Source organism: Trematomus bernacchii, unplaced genomic scaffold (assembly GCF_902827165.1).
Source record: "Trematomus bernacchii unplaced genomic scaffold, fTreBer1.1, whole genome shotgun sequence".
NCBI lineage: Eukaryota > Metazoa > Chordata > Actinopteri > Perciformes > Nototheniidae > Trematomus > Trematomus bernacchii.
Window position 1 is genome coordinate 5,052,487 of NW_022988043.1, and position 23,233 is coordinate 5,075,719.

At 44.1% G+C, this 23,233-nt stretch overlaps 1 protein-coding gene across 1 annotated transcript; it reads left to right on the top strand.

The window, feature by feature from the left end:
* Positions 1–935: 935 nt before the first annotated feature.
* On the top strand, positions 936–18,143 carry mn1b (meningioma 1b). The gene is made up of 3 exons (XM_034118276.1): positions 936–5,532; positions 16,569–16,622; positions 16,666–18,143. The coding sequence occupies exons 1-3, from the start codon at positions 1,950–1,952 to the stop codon at positions 16,845–16,847; spliced, it is 3,819 nt and encodes a 1,272-aa protein (XP_033974167.1). The 5' UTR covers positions 936–1,949; the 3' UTR covers positions 16,848–18,143.
* Positions 18,144–23,233: the final 5,090 nt, after the last annotated feature.

Consider the following 23,233-nt stretch of genomic DNA (forward strand, 5'->3'; position numbering starts at 1 on the left):
GAGGATTATTTTTCGCCGTTGGGATTCACATAAAACACGGGCGAGTTTGATTGGTCAGAGAAGCGTGAGTGATACACGTCTTATACCTTACTATTAATATAATGCATACCTTCATCACAACATCAATATACAATCCGATATTTTAGTTCACATTTCAGATATTTAGTAATTTCTCAGGCAGTATGCTATATATCCACCTATTGAGATCAATGTAGAACTATTTAATTGTTCCATGTTGCATTTCTCACATACATATAATAACACATAATATCCAGCTTGTGAGCTTACATTAGAGATTGACATCGATTTTTGTGAATTGACTGTCTCTGAATTATAAACCCAATCCGTAACTGGTTGCTCTTATATTCTTTCTACACAGCTTGTTAACTACTTAGCCTGTGTTTTTCAATAAAGTCATTGCAATGCATGTTATTGCATTGGGTTGATACACTTCCACTTAATGAGTTGGTGCAAGAACTGAACAAAATATTCATGGTTGAAGAGGACTAAAGCAACATACAAAACAGCAGAATTTGACTTTAAGCTCTGTTATTCAAATGGAGGATATGAGAGTTGCAGGATCGTTCCTCACCTCAATAATTCTGTGGTAGGCTACGATGAACAACAAAGGTAATGGGATCCCTTTGGAAATAAATATAAATATCTTTAAGACCAGTTAAAAAGTTAGTGTGTTTTTGAATGGGACAAATACTGTGTAATCTATGCTGTTAAAAACATTATATTATGAGTGAAAGTCCCTTTTTAAGATTTGATTTTCACTGAAGCTGTCATGGACCACCTTAAAAGAGTTTGTCCCGCCCTCGAAGCTTTCTCAGGTCGTTCTGATTGGCTGAGCCCTCGTGGATGGAAGCGGCTGCAGAAATGCAAAACTTGTTGCTGGCTCCTCTGGACGCGTTGATCTCACACAGCGCCAAGCGGCACAGCAGAGTGTGAGTGTATCTGTGAATCGCTCCCAAGTGCACTCAGACCACACCAGACAACACTCGGTTAACGGAGGGACGCACACGTTAGGAGTGAAACGCATTGGAAGGACTTAAGGCAAAAGCGCTTCGCTGCAAGCCGCATGACGGGCAGCGGGTGAAGGATGCTGTCAAGCCGCTCAGCAGTAGTGGAGAGCGGGTAGTGCATGCCGCGCTGCTCCGGGATCAGTTCGCGTAAACGGACGCCCCGGTTCACCGGTTCCCGGTTTGGAGAGCCGTGTTTGTGGACTTTTCATCACACTGGACTTTTGGCTACGTGTCTTTTCAGTAGAGATTTTGAAGGACATAGATGGGCTGTATTTATTTAAAGAACATTTCCCCCTCAAAGCTACATAGTTTGTTTTGACTTTACGGCACCACTTGGACTTTTTTCCCCTTGTTTCCAGCATGGGACCTTATACAAAAAGTCGCTCCGGGACATTTTACTTTGGACTGGAATAATTAATTAGCTGAAAGAGAATTGCCATATTTTCGATCAGTCAATTTTTTTTTGTTTGATAGACATTTGTTTTTGTGCCATATTCGCACCAAAGAAATGCGCACAGACACACTTTGGAATATGGTAGGTCACTCATGAAGCAAGTTTAATAACAGTGTTTTATATTTGTTTGCGTAATCAAAGAGAAAAACAATAGCAGTCAAGTGCACGCATAAATAAGACAGCAGAGACACAGTTTAAGTGCGTATTTGGACACAGTCTGTCCTCTCTTCCCTACGCGTCTTTGGAGAAGTTGAAAAACAAAAACAATTGATTCGCAACCATTATAACTTATCCTGTGATATTAACATTTCATTTTTGATTAAGCGTTTGATCAGTAGATTCATACAAACATTTCAATAGTTTATTGTATTTTTTTTACTTTTTGCTCTTGGAGACAGACAGAAAAAACAGACAGTGTGCCGATGTCTGGCAAACTGGCCGTCATGTGGGATTGATTGCAGGGGAGTATGTTTGGGCTGGAGCAGTTCGGTTCTCAGATTAATAGCAGAAACCCTGGCCAGTCGGAGAGAAACATAAACCACCCGAGACTGAACATGGGCTCCCATTATAAAAGCCCAGGTTTTCACGCTGGAGGCCCACCAGGAGCCGTGGAACCCGGCATGGGTCCTCTGAGCGAGCCGCAAATGCTCGGGCTCAATATGAACATTAACGCAGAGCAGTACGGGGGCTTTCACCCAAGGGGCCACTCGGACATGCATGCAGGCGGTGGACTGCAGCAGCAGCAGCAGCAGCAAGGACCCATGCATGGATTTTTTAACAACCAGCAACCTCATCAAGGACATCCTCATGGCCATCAACCTCACCCCCACCAACCTCACCCTCATTTCAGTGGGAATTTTGGAGGCCCAGAGCCAGGGTCATCTTGCCTGCATGGTGGCAGGCTAATGGGCTACAACAACAATGGCATGGGACCACAGCAGGGCTTTGGAGAAGGATTTGATCCTCTCTCTGAGGGACAGGCAGGGGATGGCTTTCCCCAGCAACAGCAGCAGCAACAGCCGCAGCAGCGGCCCGGTAACATGCCTGATTTTACACATCACGGGCCCCCCAGTGGTAGCCATGCTGTCCCTGCTCCCTGTCTACCCCTGGACCAGTCCCCTAACAGAGCAGCATCCTTCCATGGTCTCCCATCCTCCTCATCCTCATCATCTGAGTCCCATGGCCTGGAGCCTCGGCGGATGCCCAACCAGGGAGCAGTAGAGGGATTAGAGTATAACTTTCCAAGTGAGCCTCCATCTGGACATTTTGATGTACATGTATTTTCCCCATCAGAATCAGAATCTCAGTTGCCCAATTTTGGTCCAGGAAGGCCAGTTCCAGGCGCTAATTTCCCAGGGAACCCTGGCATGCCACGGACACCAGGTATGCCCGGCACCTCTAAGGGACACCAGCCGCCACAGCCCCAGCAGCCTCAGCAGCCTCAGCAGCCTCAGCAGCCTCAGCAGCCTCAGCAGCCTCAGCATGGAGTGTTTTTTGAGCGTTTTGGAAATGGCCGGAAGGTGCCCGTGGGAATGGAGCCGGGGGTCAATGCAAGACATCCTCTCATGCAGCAGCAACAACAGGCCGGCTTGATAGCCAGACAGAATTCATGCCCCCCTGGCCTCCCCCGACCCCCTCAGGCTGAGCCCGGCCCTACTAACCCTAACATTCTGGACGGAGGGGTCATGATGCCTGGCCAACACAACCAGTTTGAATATCCCATTCACAGACTGGAAAATAGAGGTCTGAACCCCTATGGGGACCCCATGTTTAATATGCAACAGCCAGCCCCTCCTCCCTCCCAACAACCCCCAAATCAGCGACTGCAACACTTTGACTCTCCTTATATGAACATGGCGAAAAGGCCAAGATTTGACTTTCCTAATGCACATGGCGGTGAAGGCTGGTGTGGTGCTATGGAAAACCACCTCTCTCCGTCTGCCTACCCCGGCCTGCCTGGAGAGTTCACCCCACCTGTGAGTGAAGGTTTCCCACCAGGTCCGCTGCAGCATCCAGGGCCTGAGCAGCAGTCTCTGCAGCAGCGGCAGAATGCAGCCATGATGATAAAACAGATGGCCTCTCGCAACCAGCAGCAGAGGATGAGGCAGCCCAGTCTGCAGCAGCTGGGCCACCACGGCGAAGTTCCTCCTGGCCCAATGGCTCACGGAGGCCCAGTCGGGAGCATGCCACAGCCCAACTTTGACAGGGAGAATGCTGGCAGAATGCCCAACATTGATGGACAAAATCCTCATGTAACTCAGGAGAACTCCTGGTTCCAAGGTTCCCACCCACCAGGGGAGATGATGTCACGGCGTATGGGTGGAGCGGGTAATGAATCAGGGCCCCACGACATGGGGCTACAGCAGAACGGGGCTGGAATGATGTTTAGGCCTGGCATGGGCATGCAAGAGCCCATGAGAATACAAGGAGATGGGCATGTACAGGCTCTCCATTCCCCGGGCATGCACTCACAATTCAGTGGGAACATGGGCAACCTCTCACAAATGCAGTCTCCAGGAGCAGGGACAGGGCATCCGAATGCAGCAGCGGAGAGGCGGCCAGCTGACTTCCCTGCACCTCCAATGGGAGCACAGCCAACGTTTCCCTATGGGGGGGCTAACCGTCAGGGGCCAGCCCACAGTGCTCCCCAGGGGGTGAACACCTCACCAGGGAGCTACCCTCCTCAGTCTGAGTTCCCCCCAGGCCAGCGGTCGTCTGTTAGTAAGCTTGGAGCCCTGTCCCTCGGGAACTTTAGCAAAACCAGCGCTAAAGACAGTGTTTTCGGCCAGAGCTGCCTGGCGGCCCTTTCCACAGCCTGCCAGAACATGATCGCTAGCCTAGGGGCCCCCAATCTTAACGTAACATTCAACAAGAAAAACCAAAATGAGGGCAAGCGAAAACTGAGTCAGACAGAGCAGGACATTAATAGCAGCACATCTAATGGGACTGGCAGTGCTGGACCTGAATATTTTCAGAGCGGCACTTCCCAGAACAGCCAGATGCCTGGCACTGGGAATAGCAACTCCAAGCCTGTAAGTCAAAGCCAGACGGTGCAGGGGGAAGCCAGTGCCCTCTCCCCAAATTACAACATGGACGCTACCCCATGCAGTGAGGGGAAAGCAACAACAGGGAATGGGAGAGGGAGAGGAAGGAGAAAAAGAGACAGTGGACATGTGAGCCCTGTCATTTTTTTTTCTCCTGACAATGCTAACCCTGTTGTAAGTCCAGGCCAGCAGACCCCCTCTGCTGGCATTGGGGAGAGGGGTGGGGGCACGCCCCACGAGAAACACCTCCAATCACCGTCTTGGGGAAAAGGAGGCGACCTAATCTTGGGGGACCAGGCCGACCTTATGTCTTCTTTGGACAGTGGCATTCAAAGTGTCGCTAAGTCTGACAGTAGCTCACCACGAGTGGACTTTCCTGACGATGTCAGCACCCAATATGGTAACGAGGATGAGGTTTCCTCCAGCTCAGATGCAGGAGGGGCCTCAGCCACCAAGCCCAATCGCAGCCCTATGATCACCGGCTCACCCAAAATGCAGAGAACTGACCATGGGTTGATTAATGGACAAAAGCCCCTTGCCATGGGCATTAACAATCATACTACCTCGACACCAGACAGTTATGGACTTAATGCTGGTGGGGGCACAGGGGCCAATGGGCCGAGCCACCCGGGCACTCCTGGGGTGGAGCAGGTACGCACCCCATCCAGCACCTCTGGCCAGGATGAAATCCATCCTCTGGAGATTCTGCAGGCCCAGATCCAGCTCCAGCGGCAGCAGTTCAGTATCTCTGAGGACCAGCCCCTGGCTATCAAAAATGGCAAAAAGAATGGTGACTGTCCCTCACAGAACGGAGACAATGAGCTGGCAAGCTGCAGCCCGGATGCTGGGAAAGGCTCAATGGGCACTATTGACCTTGACACCCTCATGGCAGAGCAGCACGCCACCTGGTACGTGCCCAGTGACAAGGCCATGATGGACGGGTCAGAGGATGACAAGGCCATGGGACCATGGGAAAAGAATAAGAGCCAAAACAGCAGCAAAGAAGGTAAATAAATCATTCCTATAGTTCACCCACTTTTCTCTCTCTCTCACACACTCTGTCTCTCACACTCATGCAACACAGGCTAAATGATGTATTTTGCTTTTAAAAATAGTTGATTTTATTTCTTAAATTGCTATTTATTTTATCTGAAATGCAGTGTGACACCACATGCATAATAGATGAATTGCTCTGGCAATGCTTATAATATACAGGACCTTTTGTCTATTATATGCGCCCAGAAACAGCCGTCTCTGTTTAACAAGGGTCTGTGAATTTTAGAGCTTTAGTGTATAGTAAGATAATACATTTAATGCTAGCGCCATTCAAGTCTTTAGAAGGAAAAAAAACGATTTCTGCGGTGTTTTTGTTTCTATAATGTGTCCGTGTTAAAAATGGGATTCAGAGTGGAGCAGTTTTAAATGCCTTCTTACTGAACTAAGTCTTCCTTGTGCCTTTACGACAATATAAATGTATACATTTCTTCATTGTATAGGAACTTCAAAAGAACAGCTCAAGTAAAGTAAACATTTCCTGTGGTTCTTTATCTCGGTTTTCAGGGTGAACAACTACATTGAGAAGATTAATAGCTTTTTGAGGATATGCGTTTGCGCAGCGGGGTTCCCCTCGCCTTGTTACGTGTTTGTTTTTGTTATTACCATGGGATAATACCGAGCTGGTGAAAGTGGATTGATTTTAGATTGGCAGCACAGGATTTCAAGGATTACATATCATTTTGAAAAGAATAGAGCCATTCACTTTCAATTTTATTTTCCGTGGGAAATAGTTAATTTGTAATTATGGTAATACTTTTAAGCATTTAGTTTAAAAGTGTAGTTAGATTATTGTTAAACATTTTGTAATTATCTATATGTTTTTGCAACATTATTTATTATATTTGTAATTGCCTCCTCGTGTAGTGTACAAAATGTATTCCTTACAATGTCTTGCAATGCAAAGTTTGTTAAGGAAACATTTAAAAAAAATTCGCCTAAAGGCACAGAGGCAGTTTTTCATCTTAACGGAGATATACATTTTGCAGTTGTTGGTAGATTAAAAGTAGTTTTATCTTAATATTTGTATGATGGGTCTTAAATCCAAATTCAGGTACTTTTACTGTTACGTTGCTGTTGATAAGCTTCCACTATAGTTTTTTCTTTTAAGAATAGTAATGATTAATAACATTTATTAGCTATTTTGTATTCATATAATTTTAAATATAATTTATACTACTTCATTATTATTATTTTGTTCTTGTTTTTTTATATTAGGCTATGTTGTGTGCTTTGATAGTAGGTGAATAGAAAACTAATTATATGCATTGTAATGCATTATAATTATATAATTAGTCTTTTTAGAATATATTTATTTTATTTCTTTATTCATTTCTGTTTTTTTGTTATTTTGCGTTTGCTTTTTTGCAAATATTTTCAAACCAAAGCAGTACACATAAACGATGCCACGGAATAGAATCTGGAAGAAATACCAACAGTCAGGGTTAAGCTACCGAAAGGCCTGATGATGTATGGATTTATAATAATGTGAAGGTACTTTATATAATTGAGGAAAGCGCCGAGCGCGTCTCGAGCGCCTCTTTGTTCTGATCAGTGCGGGTGCAAAACGGCGGGAGCGCGCACGGAGCGGAGTCTTGAGTCCAGGCGCATTGTTTATATGAGCGCAGGGTGTCGGGCGCTATCACTAATAGCGTACCGTTACTTCTTAGAGCACTGTAACTTGCCATTTCCACCCGTGTAGCATGCTAATTTCTCCGTCACCCCTATTATAAATCCATAGAAAACTAACAAGCAGTGCACTTTTTAATTTGAGCCATGTGATCAGAACTATATGTTTCACTTTTTCCAGTCATTTATTTTTCTCATGATTTGTCTCCACTGGTCTCAGCTAAATCAGAAGACACGTGACAGGATCATTGAATAGTGTGGCTTTTATGTTGCTATTTTTCCACCCTTTTGTCAAAAGGTAGTTTTATTTTAGTTCTACATTTAAAAACTATATTTATATAAAGGGGTGTCGAAAAAGAAAGAGAAAAACCCCACTGATGCCAGGAGATAAGTAACATCATCACTTTAGATATTGATTAATGAGGCTATTCTTTTGAGTCGGAAACCCAACACTGATAAGCAGTCAGCCACAGTCACCCTGTTACTCTATCTGTTTAATTTCTCTGGAGCTGATAGCACTTTAAACAATATCAATTCATAAAAATCAGTAGATATTTAATGCAGAATAGTCTTATTTCTGCTCTCATTTCCTCTCCTCTCTTTCCTTCCATCTCCTTGCTCCTTCTCTCCCCTCTCCTCTCCTCTCCTCTCCTCGCTCAGCCCTCCCTGCATGGACACGAGGCATGCAGCTCTGGAGCGATCGATAGCTAGTTAGCACAAATCACGGCTCCTGACAGTTTCTCATTTGAGTGCTTCAGACAGCAAAGATGAAAAAAAGGGTGGAGGTGTATTTGGGAAGGGAGGGGGATTCGAGATTGAATCTGATGCTTAGGCTACACAGAAGGGAGCAAAATAACATAATAATTTAAGATAAGTCATAGCCCACAGTGTAGTTCCATAAGAGCCAGCATCCCACAGGCTTTTCACACTGCAACAAAATATCCACCTCAGTCTTGCGAACAAATTCTACCATTAGGGAGATAGTGTCAGTGACACTAATTTGAAATAAATCAGGCCAATTAATTGGACCATTAGCATTAACTTTATGTAACGTGGTCAAGAAAATTGAGGATAATTTTATATAGTTAATTTATGTAATTCCAGCGACACCGAAAACGTTTTTTTTGCCACTTATTATACATTTTTTAACATAATCATCAACACATTACCTAATTAGTTGAGATTTTCTTTGGCAGTGGAAATATTCTGAACGGTTATTTTGGTCGGAAATAAGAAAGTTTGTTTTTGTAATTAAGTAGATTTGATTTTTGCTTGCAGGTCAAATGGTTCTAACATTCCAGTATTATATATGTCTGTTTCTGTCTCTCAGTAGAGCCGACATTATATAATATTAAATAAGTAATACATTAAGTAATGATAGACCATAATTAATACATTGACGTTTGTCACATACAAACGTAATATAAATGCCTTAATTGAAAATGCATTTAAATTAAATGTTTAATGATAATAATATTGCAGAACTTTGACTTAAAGTAGAAGGAGAAATACATTTACCAAAAATGCAAATAATATGAGTTTATTTGTTCCTGTTTAGACTTTTTCCTGACAAATCGTACATAATGCATATTTCTTTGTTAGTGTTTTTCACTTGAAAGGGAAGTTATCTGTAACTGCTATATCATTTAATTTAAACCGGTGAATCATGGTGTAGCATGTACGTGATGTTGTGGAGGAGTTAGCTTCAGAGGAGTTAATTGCAGTGAAAGTTAAAGAGCTTGGAGGTCAAAGGTCAGTGTGGTCGTATGAGGTGAATGTTTCCATCACTCCATGAAGTTTCACTGTGTGCTCAATGCAAAGTTGTGTGAAACTTTGCGAGTTGATTTTGTATCAGCGCTCTGTAAAAGAAGGTCTACAGGAGAATTCCATATTTAGCCAACCTCCCCTAGCCAATACAAGTTATACTCTGCTTATTTGTAGAGGAACTGTGAACCCTGTGCATCCCAGCCTCTCTGTGCTCCCTGTGTGCCTGTTTAAAGTGATGCTTGCTGCAGTAATGGCCCCCTTTGGACCCCACATTTGGCATCCTCTCTCTGTGACAGCATGTAGCTCAAGTTTTCCACCGAGGCACAGTGATACCTGCAACTGTAAGCTCATGGCCTGCAGAGTCTTGTGTGCAACACGGCATCATGTCCTCCCATGGAGGCATGTAGTAGCACGCGAGCAACTTTCCTTGTACGGTGTCAGTTAATATTTGTTTCCCCTTTTTGTGTTTCTTTTACACTCTTCCTCTTCCTTTCTCTTCTATATATCTTAGCCAGAAGCCGACCGTTCATTTGGAAACTCATGCACAGTCGTGATAACAGGCAACCAGCAGGCGTAGGAAGTGATTCAGTTATTTGTATTTTAACTTTTGCCACACACACTGCTGACTTCTTTTTTTATCAGCACAGCTAAAACACTTCACAGTTGACCTTGTGGAATAGTTTCACTCTTCACTCTCAATAATCAGCCCTTAAACAGCTCTAATCATGATCAAATCTCTTTCACTCCGACTTTGACAGGTTTGAAAAGAGGGAACTTGCATCTTATCACACCTACTAGAAAGCACTTAAATCCACTGAAAGAGCCGTATTGATATTTCACCACGGAGAACAATCCTGTGAGACTACCTGGCTTTGACATTTCCGTACGACAACAACCCCACAAATCACACCAGTAATTTCTATTTCCTTTTTCTAAAAAAAGAAGAAAGTGATTGGCACATGCCTGAATGTGAGAAAAACAGCTTGGGGCAGTCTATGTTCTTTACCTGTCATTACAAGGTGTTTCATATTGACTTTTTACAACAACACACATTCACCAAGCACCTTGCACACTCCTGTACAGCAGTAATGATAATCACTATGATAATCATAGCAATTAGCCTTCGTAATAATGTTTCCAGAAGTCATAATTCATCCTCAGGCAACTCCTGTAAGTCTTGGTTATTGACATGTTCATAAGAGGGCTTCAAAGAACAGTTAGGGTATGTCTATAAGCGCAGATTTCTGCAAAAATAAGGACGTGATTGTGTCTTTCTGAACAAAACTATCCCTGATGTGGACTAGAAAATGAATGTTATCGTATTCTATTTCTGCTTTCGCTGTTGTATGCATCTGTGTGCGTGCTGGTATGCACGTGAGTGGTTGGCGAAGGGCAGGTTTGTAGACACTGCAACTTGATAGTGTGGATTTGTAAGGTGTAGACATAAAGTTTGATTTATTTAGACTAGGTGTCAGGCTCACGGTTTCAGCCCCCGATCTCAGGTGTCTCGCTCGGTGGAACACGCTCCCTTAATTCTAATGTGTTGAAAATATTTAAGAGTATTTACTTGACTTGTAAATAGTGCAGGACTGAAAAGCGCCCATCATGCATTTAAAGCTTTTGGAATTTAATATAGCGTGTGTGTGTGCGTGGATTTGTGTTTGTTGATATTTTAGGTGTGTGTGTGCGTGCGTGCGTGCATGTGCGCTCTATGTTCTCAGGCCTTTCGCAAGACATTGAGCACTAGTGACAGTCAAAGGAAGCCTATTAAAGAAGCGTGCTTGTGACTGATGAAGAGAGAAAAAGATGAACAAAGATGTCAGGCCTTGCTGGATTTTTAACTCTTCAAAATAGCAGCTCATCCGGTGTTTTGTTTTCCCTGAGGAAGGGTGTTAAAATAAAAAAAACTTGTCTCAGCATGTGGTAAATATTCTCCTTGGATGCAGCAGGAAATGGAAAACTGTTTATCAGGAAGATGCGCAGAGCGAGGCGTTCAAACGTTCGATCATGGATGTCTGTGCCCCCCCCCCAAATGTCCAATATTTTGTCAATTGAATTGCAAAAGATGACTCCAGAAAGGTGTCCTGGGTTCACATTTAGCCCGGTATACAATTACAGTTTTTAAAAGGTGTGTGTGTTTTCAGGTATCTGTGGAGGTTGTCAGGCTGCCAGCAGCAGTTATGTTATTAGACATACAGGTAGTCGTCAGGCGCCTTTCATTTCTATTGAGCAGTTGACAAATGGATTATGACATTGGAGCTGTTTCTCCTGGGTGACAGACTGAGGGAGTGATAAAGAAAGTAGAGAGATTTCTTTTTTTTAAAGAACATCTGTAGTTTTTCTCATGAGGCGAGATGGCTGTGTAAAAGCTCTGATTTGCCTTTACTGAAGAGAAAATAATTCAATTTAAAACATTTTCCATAATGTCATGCTACATGAATATTGCTAATTCTCAAAGCTGGTGTGTTTAAAGCACACATTAATCTATTCATCAATTTAAAATATGTCCCCACATAATAAAGTAATTAACACACCAGCAAAAGAAAACGTTAATAATATAATTTTGAAATGTCATTTAATTACACAGCAATCTCTTTGCCCTTTTTGCGATTCACAAATTGAAAATTCCCACACTATTATTTTCATCATAAACAAAATCCTGTCATGCACATGCTTCTAACCTCAAAATTGCCCCTGTTTAAACATGTGGTTGACCTTTTTCCAAACGGATGAAATCACAGAAAGTGTTGCAGCTCGGTGCTGAAACAAAATAGAGACAGCGAAGTAGATCAATATGTCACCGACTTGGACGACATGCTGGACAGGTCCTGGACATGGTTGTGAGTTATGAAGGAGGCACTAAATCACATCCCATGCTCTGATTTGTGTCTGGTTTCCTAAGCACTTCTTGCGGCCAGAGGGGGAGGGGGGTGTGTGTGTGTGTGTGCGTGCGTGCGTGCGTGGGTGCGTGCGTGCGTGCGTGTGTGTGTGCGTGCGTGTGTGTGTGTGTGTGAGGATGGGAAAGGGTGTGTTGCTGGAGAGAAGTTAACGTATGCTGGGGGCAATGCCTGCCTGGGCACGTATTTTCTCCCTTTATGTTGCAGGCCAGAGAACAGAGAGGAAATTCAAACCTAAATAACCCCTGTGTAAGAAATGCCCCCCTCCCACTACCTTCAGATATACTCTCTATGAGGGAACGGTCCCTTGAGTGGGGGTTGCAGGGAGCCTCATGTGCCCCCTACCCACCCTGGGGCAGAGGATACTCGGGGGAAAGTAAATCTGTTTGCCCTAATCATCATATTTTCTTAAATATATCTGTACTAAAGGGATATTAGGTTTTCATGGTAGCTTAATTATTTGGCAGCAACCTAAATGTCCTGTCACTCTTAAAACAGTGATGGGAGGAACCTTAAGTTGTTTATTTCCAGGAAAGAAGGCGTTTTATACGGTTCCGTAGCTCTCTCTTTTTTCCGACTTCGACTAAATCCGACTTCTTCTCCGTGGATTGTGATGGGTGTTTTGTGCTGACAAAGACGGAATCCTCTCACAAGGCCATAGTGGTAGTTGTTATGCTAAAGGAATCTGACCTGATGTCACACACTGTCATAGGAGTGGAGGCCTTTGGGTGTTTTTTGTCAGTGAGCGGAGCCTTCTGATTGGGCTGGTTTGTGTTTAGAGAGGACAGGGTCACGCCCTCAGGAGCACGAGGTTAAAGGTGAAGTGTCGTCATGGAGGTATAGGGCTTGGGATAGAAAGGGCAGAGGCCTGCCGCATGGGATTGTGGGGCCTAGGAAAGCAATGTGACGGCTCTGAAGAACATGCACCAAAGAGAAGCTTTGAATCTTCTGTTGAAGAAATATATTCTCTGCCCTACTTTTTATATTTAACAAATGGTAACAATATCTGTGTCAGCTTCAAAAGCTGACTGTCATTTTCCTGACTGTTGTTTTTAGGATTAATTGAAAAAAATAATTGCACACTTATTAATAAATTGCTAGAAAAAAACCACAGTCTCCAAGCAGCCGTTGTTTACCTCCCTGCGTTGCTTGGAGTGTGTTGAGTGTGTGTGATATGACATGTAAACCCGTGTCAGGCCGTCAGCTCCCAGACACATTGGTGTCATCCCGACAACCAAAGCTGTGCGCTGTGCTCCCAGCCTTCATGGCATTCAAGCTCCACTCATCTCTGTAAATCGTCTTTGGCTGTGTCTGTGAGACGGTTCCAAAACCCCACTGCAATGTTTGTGTGTATGTGTGTGTGTGAGCTGCATCATCAGGCGCTAAATAACAAAGTACTACACTCAGGGCGAGAGATATAGGGATATAAGTGCATCACATTAAATTCAGTATTTACTTAACACATCACAGTGGTAATCTTGCCTGGCTGTAATGTGGTTAAGGATATTTAGGTGTATTTGTGGCTCCGCGCAGCTGCTTGCGCTGTTACTGTTCCCTCTTTATTAGGTATTTTCCCCCTCGCTTGTTGATGCTAAGCACTTGTTCCCCTCAGATGAATAGGCTATTATTGAGATATTACCGCGGATATGAATTCCACGTTAGTCAATGAACAGCCATAACAAGATAGATCTTATTATATATATATATAAAAAAGATTTGCCTGCTTGTGAAATGTCATGGTGATTTGCAATTTAGACGTGATGTAGAATTTCACACTGCCGTTTCCACTTTTGAAGGAATGCGCCACCATGGATAATGCTTACAATTTAAGAGTAGTGTCTTGATTTGTCCATAAAAATCACATCCCTTGTATTCCCTTTGGCTACCCTTTAATACAGGCTGATATTTGAATCCTGTGGTCAAGTGTCTGGCTTATTTTACTAGTGGTGGATTTTGCAGATGCTGTTAATTACAAAGTGTATCGTTACAAATGGCAATCGGCCTGTTCCGAAGCACTTCTTGTTTTTAGCTTGAAGAGATGATAGAAAAATTCACAACTTAAAGAAAATAAATATATATAATTTTTAACAAATGCATAAAACAATAATTTATGAGCTAATACCTGGTCATGAATACTTTGATTATATAATTTGTGAATCTGTGTGTGTGCTAGAAAAGACAGTTATCATGTAATTTGATAATGTGTTTTTATTTCTCAGTGTATTTTCCACATTTTACATTGAAGCTCAGTGGCGAGTCTAGCTGAGAATGCGTGTGTGTGTGTGTGTGTGTGTGTGTGTGTGTGTGTGTGTGTGTGTGTGTGTGTGTGTGTGTGTGTGTGTGTGTGTGTGTGTGTGTGTGTGTGTGTGTGTGTGTGTGTGTGTGTGTGTGTGTGTGTGTGTGTGTGTGTGTGTGTGTGTGTGTGTGTGTGTGTGTGTGTGTGTGTGTGTGTGTGTGTGTGTGTGTGTGTGTGTGTGTGTGTGTGTGTGTGTGTGTGTGTGCACGCACGCACGCGTGTGGAGCAGCAGCTGAGGGCTGGTGTGGGGTATGGCAGCGGCGGGCAGTGGTTGTCGTTATGTGTTTTTTTGGCTGTGCGTGTTGTCAGTTTGCTGTGTGTCAGCAGTGAGCCAGGGGAACGCTTGGCTGCCTATTCAGGCCGGTGCGGACCCTGCTGTGCCCAGCTAGCATGAGCTGCTGGCGGACGCTTGAGGGCACAGCGATGGGAAGAGGGGAGTGTGAGTGGGTGGAGGGCTGAGGTGCGGTTGAATATAGGCGGAGGGGTTGATACTGGCAGGGGGTGGGGATCCGCCATGCTGAGGTGTATGACTGGACCCTCTGGCAAATGTTAGATCTTGTCATCGCCACCACCAACACTGCTCTAAATCCTCATTTCTTTTTACCCCCTGCAAACCACAACCCCCACTAACACCACATCTGTAGTCCTCGGGAGGGAGATGGAGATAGAGAAATGTAGAGAGATCGGCAGTCAGAGTGAAACTGGGAACAACAGGAGGCTTGGCTGCCTGACCTTTTACCAAATCCCCCCCACTTTTCCATTCCAGTGGTCGCAGCCCAGACAGGCTGGGGGGCAGGCCTGCCTGACTGCCTGCATGTCTGCCTGCCTGCCTCTCTGGGTTGTCCTCGCTGCCTGGCCTTGGTTGGCCTTCTCTTCCCCGCCTGTGTTTTGTTAACACTGTGTCACTCCTGCCTCCGGGTCTGTAAAAGCAGAGAGGCAGGGAGATGAAAACAGTAAGCAAAACAAAATGAAAACAGTTTAAGTAGCAGAGAACGATGAGTTAAAAAGGGGGGAAATGATATGGAGGTCTGCGCGGCGCTTCTCCCTCCCTCAGGTGAGCAGCAGACTGACTGCAGTGTTGTGATCCGCAGCCTCTGTGCCCAGACTGTCGTCTATCACAGCCTCTCCCTGCTCTGACACATGTAACTCAGCTTGTCAGAGCTGTTTTCTGCCTGTCTCTACACTCAGACACCCTGAACCTTAAAGCTCTGTCTTTGTGCAGCACACTGATCCGCTCACTATCCTCATGGAGCAAGGCGCTCTTCTTTTTTTTTAGAGAGGAGATGGGTGAATAAGCGGACTGATTTTAGCAAAGGATCCCTAACATCTTCACAGATTCCTTTTCTGTGCTTTGGGCTTCCTTGAAGGCAAAACCAAAAGCACAGGATGCAACACAAGTGTCATAACACATAGCCCCACCATTACCTCTTTCCTAGTTGCTGTGTTTCTCTTTTCCCTGTTGTATTTTGTGAGTCTTCTTCAAAACTTTTCCCCATTTCTGCCCTCTCCTCCCTCAGTATGCCGCAGCCTGTCTCTCAGCAGATGAAGTGTGACGCTGCGCTTCTATGTATAGTTTAGTCAAGCACTTCCTGTCCTCGTCAATCTTCCCCTTGACTAATTTCTTCGTTACTCGGCACAAAGTGATTTTTCTCCATATGTGAAGCATGCATCTCAGACGTCAGCATGACTGTGGCGCAGCTGATATTTTAGATGAGTTATAATCAACCTGTGTATGGATTTTCCTGTAAGATTGGTGCAACCATTTAATATGAGGCTCCACACCTTAGTGACACAGGGTCGATACCGTGGCATGGTCATTATACCACTAAATTGGGTCAAGCAGGGTTAAAGGCCAGTTTTCTCTGTGCCCTTTAACCCTCTGACCGGAGGTCGTGCAGGAGCTCTGCAGATTTGCACGCCTGAATGAAGGCAAGTGTGTGTGTGTGTGTGTGTGTGTGTGTGTGTGTGTGTGTGTGTGTGTGTGTGTGTGTGTGTGTGTGTGTGTGTGTGTGTGTGTGTGTGTGTGTGTGTGTGTGTGTGTGTGTGTGTGTGTGTGTGTGTGTGTGTGTGTGTGTGTGTGTGTGTGTGTGTGTGTGTGTGTGTGTGTGTGTGTGTGTGTGGATGAGGAGGAGGAGTGTGAGCAGAGGATGCTTCACTTACAGCCTCCTTTTCTGGTGGTATTGCTGTTGGGGGGGGGGGGGTGGAATAGTGTTGAATTAATTTCACAGTGCAGATTTAGAGTGGGAAGTGAATATGACACTGGTTTAATTAAAAGTGTGTATTTTAAACGGTTCATCTGTATCAGAGGATGCCAATAGCTGGAAGTTGTTTTTCATTTTTCTGGAGTCTTAATTAACCTTTTCCTCTTCTTCTTCTTCTTCTTCTTCTTCTTGTCTGCAGAATCAGAGCTGTCCCAGAGTAAGGCTGGAGCCGCGGCCCCAGGTGGAGGAGGGGGTGGAGGAGGAGGAGGAGGAGGAGGGGGGGGGGGGAGGAGGAGGAGGAGGAGGAGGAGGAGGAGGAGGAGGGAGCAGTGGAGGGAACCACCTGCAGTGCCTGTCAGTCCACTGCACAGACGAGCTGGGGGACAGCAAGGGCCGAGGGGGGCCCGTCTCGTCCTGGCGCTCTCTCCACTCTGATATCTCCAACCGATTTGGGACTTTCGTGGCGGCACTGACTTAATACAAACAGCAGGCCCAGCAGGAAGAAGATAAAGAAGATACAAACGAAAGAAAAAGCTTCAGAGACAAATAATGATGTTGAGGATGATGAAGATGATATAGTGTTGAAGAGGCAACTGCGAGCAACTCCTGCCTGTTCAGGGACAGAAAGACATTTAAACTCCTAAATGCTAACATGACACTCACTCTCTATCACACACGCAAACACACTCACACACTCATACTCACACACACACACACACACACAGACACACACACACACACGCACACACACACACACGCACGCACACACACACACACTCACGCATACACACTTACACACACAAATACCATGTTTTTTCTGATACGTGCAGTCACACTTTAGGAATCTCACACAATGTTGGACGATGCAGCGCGGGCTCTACTCAACAATGCCCACATCTGGAAAACCTCAAATCAATATTTTTTCTTATTTTTATTTTCTTTGTCAAAGAAAAATAAAGAAATGTCAAAGGAGGAGAATACAAAAACCAGAAGAGGAAATATTCAGTTGTCATTGGCTTTGATTGTATACCAGCGTTGAGTTTTGTGATGCGACCATGATGTCATGATTTCTACTCGGTTTCTTATTACAGCCCCTCTCACCTCAGTTATGGTTGCATATTTAATGTGTATTTTATCACAATCCCCTGAATTGACATCCTTAAAAAATATACACAGAAATTGAGATCTTCCACCTCGGACTCACATGAGGCCTACTGGTTCGTTAGAAGTGGCCTGAGCAAAATGGGCAGAGTGGTTTTGCATGAATGTAACTCAACTCCTTTTTTGTGACCATTTCCTTGCTTGTCTAAGAAAGATTTAACCTCTATCATTTGCTGCTCTTAATCATTTATGATTTGTTAAATAGTTGCAAGAATAACCCTCATTCTCTCCTCTCACTCACCTCTATCAACCTTATGAGCTCAACCGCTTGCATACAATTCAGCCAATGGGAACTGAAAAATGGAGATCAAGGGATTGTTTAATAAGGGAATTGAAAAAAAAAAGACTATTGGTATTGCACATGTATAATAAGAGAAAATTTGCTGTGTGTTAGGCAATCTTGTAATCTTTAAATAAAGCTTCTGTTGAATTTGAATTTCTGAAACAATAGATGGAGGACTGTGACGGCAATTTACGAACTGATTTTTGTTTCTTTTTGTTTTCTTTTTTTAATAATATGTAAAGTGCAGTCGTCTGTTTTCCTGCATATTGTATATATCTGTATATGTTTTATTGAGTAACTAAATAACAATAAATATGACGTTAAAGGTGGCATTTGTTTGTCCTTTGGCAATTTATTGTGTTCTTTAAAAGCCAACAAAGCCTTATTAGTCACGGCCACAGGCATACAATCAAAAGTAATTGTGTAGTTTGGTATTCTATGCACAGTAAGTGTTATTTTCTAGTAATGTTTAAAGCTGTAGAATGTTTTGTGTACCATGAGGAATCATCAGTGAATTGCAGATGTGCTACTGTACATCCAATGACCTCGATGTGACGGGGAAGTGGACGGATGCACAAACGGTCTCACATTTAATCCACCCATCCTGCCATCTTTGCTCCGATCCTTTAACATATGATTTATCAGCAATGGCACATTTACTTTCAGGTTAGTCTTCAGATCATTGCTCTAACCTCTATGCTAACATTTGCAATCAATATCATTCTTAAAAACTATCTGCAATATTTGTATTTCTCCAATGTCAAGTCTGCTCAGGTTTGACTGTTGTTTTTGGCGACCCGAGACCATCTTACCATCCGCTCCTCTCACACACACACACACACACACACACACACACACACACACACACACACACACACACACACACACACACACCCTCTTCCCCCACTCCCCAGGCCCTCTTTGGCTCACCTGCTCTTTATTGGCCATCTGCATGGATGCTTAATGCTAATCAATAACTCCCCTGTGTGCCAGCTCTGAGGTGGAGGCGTCAATGCTACCTAACAGGGCTAGTGATCAACCTGCACCACTGCTGTCTAGGACACACACACACACACACACACACACACACACACACACACACACACACACACACACACACACACGCGTTATTCAGGTGTGTTTGTGCTTGCTGCTGTACCCTCTGCCTGCTGTGTAGGATTGCAAAGCCTGTTGTGAAAGTGATGCTCAGAGATCTGCGGCGTTAGCAAACAGCAGACGCTGGTTTTGTGAGAGCCTGTCATGTCACCTGGGAGGCCCTGTTAAGCGAGGGAGTGTGGGGGAGAAAGTGGGAAACGACTGGGGAATAAATGCTGATTACAATGCTCACTGAAATTGAAGCTGGAGATTCTCTGCTAGGTTTAGTCACTGAATCAGTAAACTATTGTCTGAATACATAAGACATCTTATGCTTTTGTGTACACAACTGTTTGCATGTCGTTATCTTTGCTAGACACTGTTTAACTCTTAATCCCAGGACGGATATAAAACCGTTTGGTGGCAATTATTTTGTCACCTTTCTTTTGTTCACAGGGGACATAATGTACAAAGGACAGCAGGTTTAGTCATTAAAGACACTGGTTTGACAAGTGTTTGGTAATGCCAACACAATAGACCAACAACCAATTAATAGATTAACAGGTATGTATTTTCAGGGGTGTGTGTAACTGCTTACGGATCAAAAAGGAATCCAAGTGGTTCACTTTTGTTGACTTAACTTTGTGCTGAGCTTTGTGCTTTGTATCTGCGCAAGCCAAGGTGTCTAAATATTCTCAAAAAGTCACCTCAGTGTGTGTGTGTGTGCCAGGAGAAGTCTGCGGCGACACAATACCTGCCTGTCTGGTTTTGCTAACGTCCTTTACTGCAGGACCGGGGCTTGTGCTCACAGGTTTGTGATGAGCACAGTCATTTGTTGAACACAAGGCTATTGTTGTGTTTCTGACGCTCTGTTGACTAGTTTTGCAGCCCTGGAGACGCAAGACGAGAATGGATTTCAGTCGAAAAGGGCGTCCTCTCCAAGAACCTATGTCAGTAACAACGTGTTGCTGTTATAAATCCTAATTCCACAATAGTTAATAACCAGCGGATTAATTGACGTATGTCATTCCAAGCTTTAGATTGAAAAGTGACCCTGTTTTCCTGAACATGCATGCTGCATAGCTACTGAAAGGAACAGTGACAAAGAAGCCTTTCCATATTGGCGCCGGTCAAGATGTATGGCGCTGGATTTTTTCCTTCAATGGGCTCCTCTGCGTGGCAGCCATATTGGGAGGGAGAGAACTGTGTGGTCGCCTGAGAACTTGCATGTTTCCCAGCCAACGTGCATCTAAAGAATAACAATTTCACTAGCCATGAAGACCATCCATGGAGCCATGGGGGCCGTGGCCAGAAAGCTCGGCCAAACACTCTCCTCTCATGCAGCTTTCTATGTACTCCTATAAATACATCTCCTATTTGTATAGAGGCGATATGCATCTTTGGGAAAATACCACAATGTTGACTTAAGAGCACCCTCTACACCCCCTCCTCCTCTTTTACAGCCCCCTCCCCTGTCCAAACTCTTTCTACCCCTTGCTGAACCTTTCACTGCCTGAGAGAGAGAAAGAGAACGCAAGAGGGAGAAGGAAAGAGAAATGAAGGGCGACTGGGAGTAAAAGAAGTGTCTCTTAGAGGCCTCCACGGTCTTTAAGCCACTATGGTATCCACCAGAGCCCTCACATACACTCGGCCTCTAAAGGGCTTTTGTCCTGTAAAGAGGGGGTTTGGCTAAATTGGGGGTGCTTGTGGATCGGCGGGTGGGATTGGGCTTGGTGTAGTGTATTTGGCTCCCACGTCTCCATCACTGGAATGGTGAACTTTTTTTTTAAAGCTAAGGAATTGAGAGGTGGGGTAAAGGGGGCTCTGGTTTTTTCGGGGGAGAGAGGTTTGGAAATCTTCCAAACAGTGCCTTTTTGCTTTCAAAGAAGGCTCCACTTGTGTAAATGTGCTCTTTGTCCCTTGGCCTATTGTTTGAATAGCATTGTGGACTTTTTGTGGGAAGCTCACAGGGGCCTGGGGGGCCTAGGAGGCCAAAGAGGGACCAAAGGGGGCTTTGCCTGAATGACTTGGACCCAGGACGATAGGGCTGAGAAGGTACAATTAAGAAATGTTCAAACACGCATCACACATTAACATTTATATACACAAACACTTGCACATTCTTAAATACAAAGAAACACTCGCATATGAATATGAATTAAAGGTATTGACTTCCTAAATGAGAAAGTGTTAAAGTTGGTGAGTTAAATGTTAACATGACAAGTTAGGACTTGTCTTTCCGAGGACTCTCATTGAGGTTCCCTCCTCGCTGATAGACACAATATGAAAACAGTCTGCCTCCCTCCCCCTATAAAGGGACTTTTGACAGAGCCGAGTGTCTGCGGTCTCTCTCAGCAGCCAATTCATGACTTCCATCTGTCCTCTTTAAAGGATGCCGGCAGGTGGAAGAGAACCACAAAGCATTTGCGTCGGGGACCATTTAATCTCCAAGAGTCCATAGGTCAGTCAAGTAAAATGTTTACCCATGTTGTAAAGCTGTAGAGTTTAGGTATATTAAAAATACTGTGAGTGGATCTGGGATATGGACGGTGCAGCCAATTGGAATAACATGACTTTGACTCGTGTTGTGATAAATTCCTTATAATATAAACTATTGCATCATTTCAGAACACATCAGTTTGTAATTATGTAATACAGTTGTAGTGATTCTATGTTGGTGCAACAGGTGCATTTAGTTTCACAGACCACAAGCAGACTTACATTCAAATCCAATGAGGATAATCCAGTGAGGATAAAATAAGGCCTAGTAAATCTCTAAATTCCATGTCCGGAAGGTCTATGGCCGTAGTTTCTGTTACTCTTGCCCTCTCTATTTGTCTCTAAATACCTGTCACAGCCGTATTGCCAAACCTCAAGCCTTCCCTATCCTCCCCACAGTTGGTTAGATACTCTCCTCTCTGCTGGGCTCTCCTCTGCTGTCATCACCAGTGACCTCTCTTTCCTCCGAGCCCCCCTGAGCAGCACTCAGGCTTTCTGCTGGAAGGTGATTGAGCATGGCACCCTGCTCCAGCCCTGTCCTGCTTTGTCTGGGGACGTGTGCCTGTGTCAGGAACCACAATTAGTGGGGCGCGTCCCCAACCATTAATCACAGAACAGTCCTGGATCTCAGCGCAGCGTAGCCCACAGCCTCACTCAGTGACAATTTGCTCAGCATCAGCATCCATATGTTGGCGGCTATAAAAAAAAATGAACACAGCGATATTAGATTCAGCATGTTTGGTTTTTGTATCTCTTATGAAGTCTCAGCCATCAATGACTCACTGTATAGATACATTGTAAATGCCTATAAACGACCCTAAAGGAGCCAATACAATTGTAATGCAAACAAATGTACTGTTTTAGTTTTAATTGTCTTTTAATTTAAGTGTATTTCTAACTAAAATTACTAACTTTCCACAGGTCCAACCAAAATCAGATTAAACCTGGCGTTTTAAAATATGTTCTTGACGACTTATCGGTGTAATACTCTACTGCTAAGATTCAGCAATGTTTGTTTTTTGTCGTCTCATGAAGTCTTGGCCATCAATGACACAGCATTTAGATACATTATAAATTAATCGACCCAGAATTGACACAAAACAAGACTATATATTATTAATGCATACATCTTTGTTGTATTTAAGTTAATTTGTATTTCAATTTGTGCGCATTTCCAACTGAAACTAACATCTATACTGCCAACTTTCCAGAGCTTTCCTTTTCTTTTTTCTGGGACTCTGAATCCTTCCAGATCTGATCAAACTGTGCACCTTAAAAGCTCTGCTGACATCTGAAATATATTTAAAATGTCTAAATCGATGAAGCACTTTACAGACTCAGATGCAGCAGACAATGCTTTCCAATGAGGACATGGAAACAATGCATGCATTTTGCAGAATGTACCCGAGACAGAGGGCAAATACGAGCCTGACCTCGTGAGAGAAAAAAGACACATCCTCAATTCCCTTCTCACCCGGAGTATTCAGATCAATACTGTGGCAGGATGTTAAATATTTGTCATCAGACGATCACACATTGATGAAACAAATCAATATATGATAGGAGGGAATGAGGCAGGGCGGTGTGCTTGCTTACCTAGCTCCTAAGGGATGGGGAGGGAAGGAAAGATGGAGGGAGATGGAGATTTGTGGCTCTCTGGGGATGAGATTTTTCTCTTGGGGACTATCTGTTTTCTTTTTTTTTGTAGATGGGGGATAACCATGAGGGAAAAGATGAGGGGACTTGTGGGTGGGGGTGTGTGAGTGTGGATGAAGAGATCTCTCTGAAAAAATTCTGGGCGCCGCTGTTAAGTTGAAGCCTTTGTA

Coding starts and splice junctions, on each gene's coding strand:
- mn1b (XM_034118276.1), top strand. CDS start 1,950: ATGTTTGGGCTGGAGCAGTTCGGTTCTCAGATTAATAGCAGAAACCCT. Junction 5,533..16,568: donor CCAAAACAGCAGCAAAGAAG/GTAAATAAATCA, acceptor TCTTGTCTGCAG/AATCAGAGCTGTCCCAGAGT. Junction 16,623..16,665: donor GGCCCCAGGTGGAGGAGGGG/GTGGAGGAGGAG, acceptor GGGGAGGAGGAG/GAGGAGGAGGAGGAGGAGGA.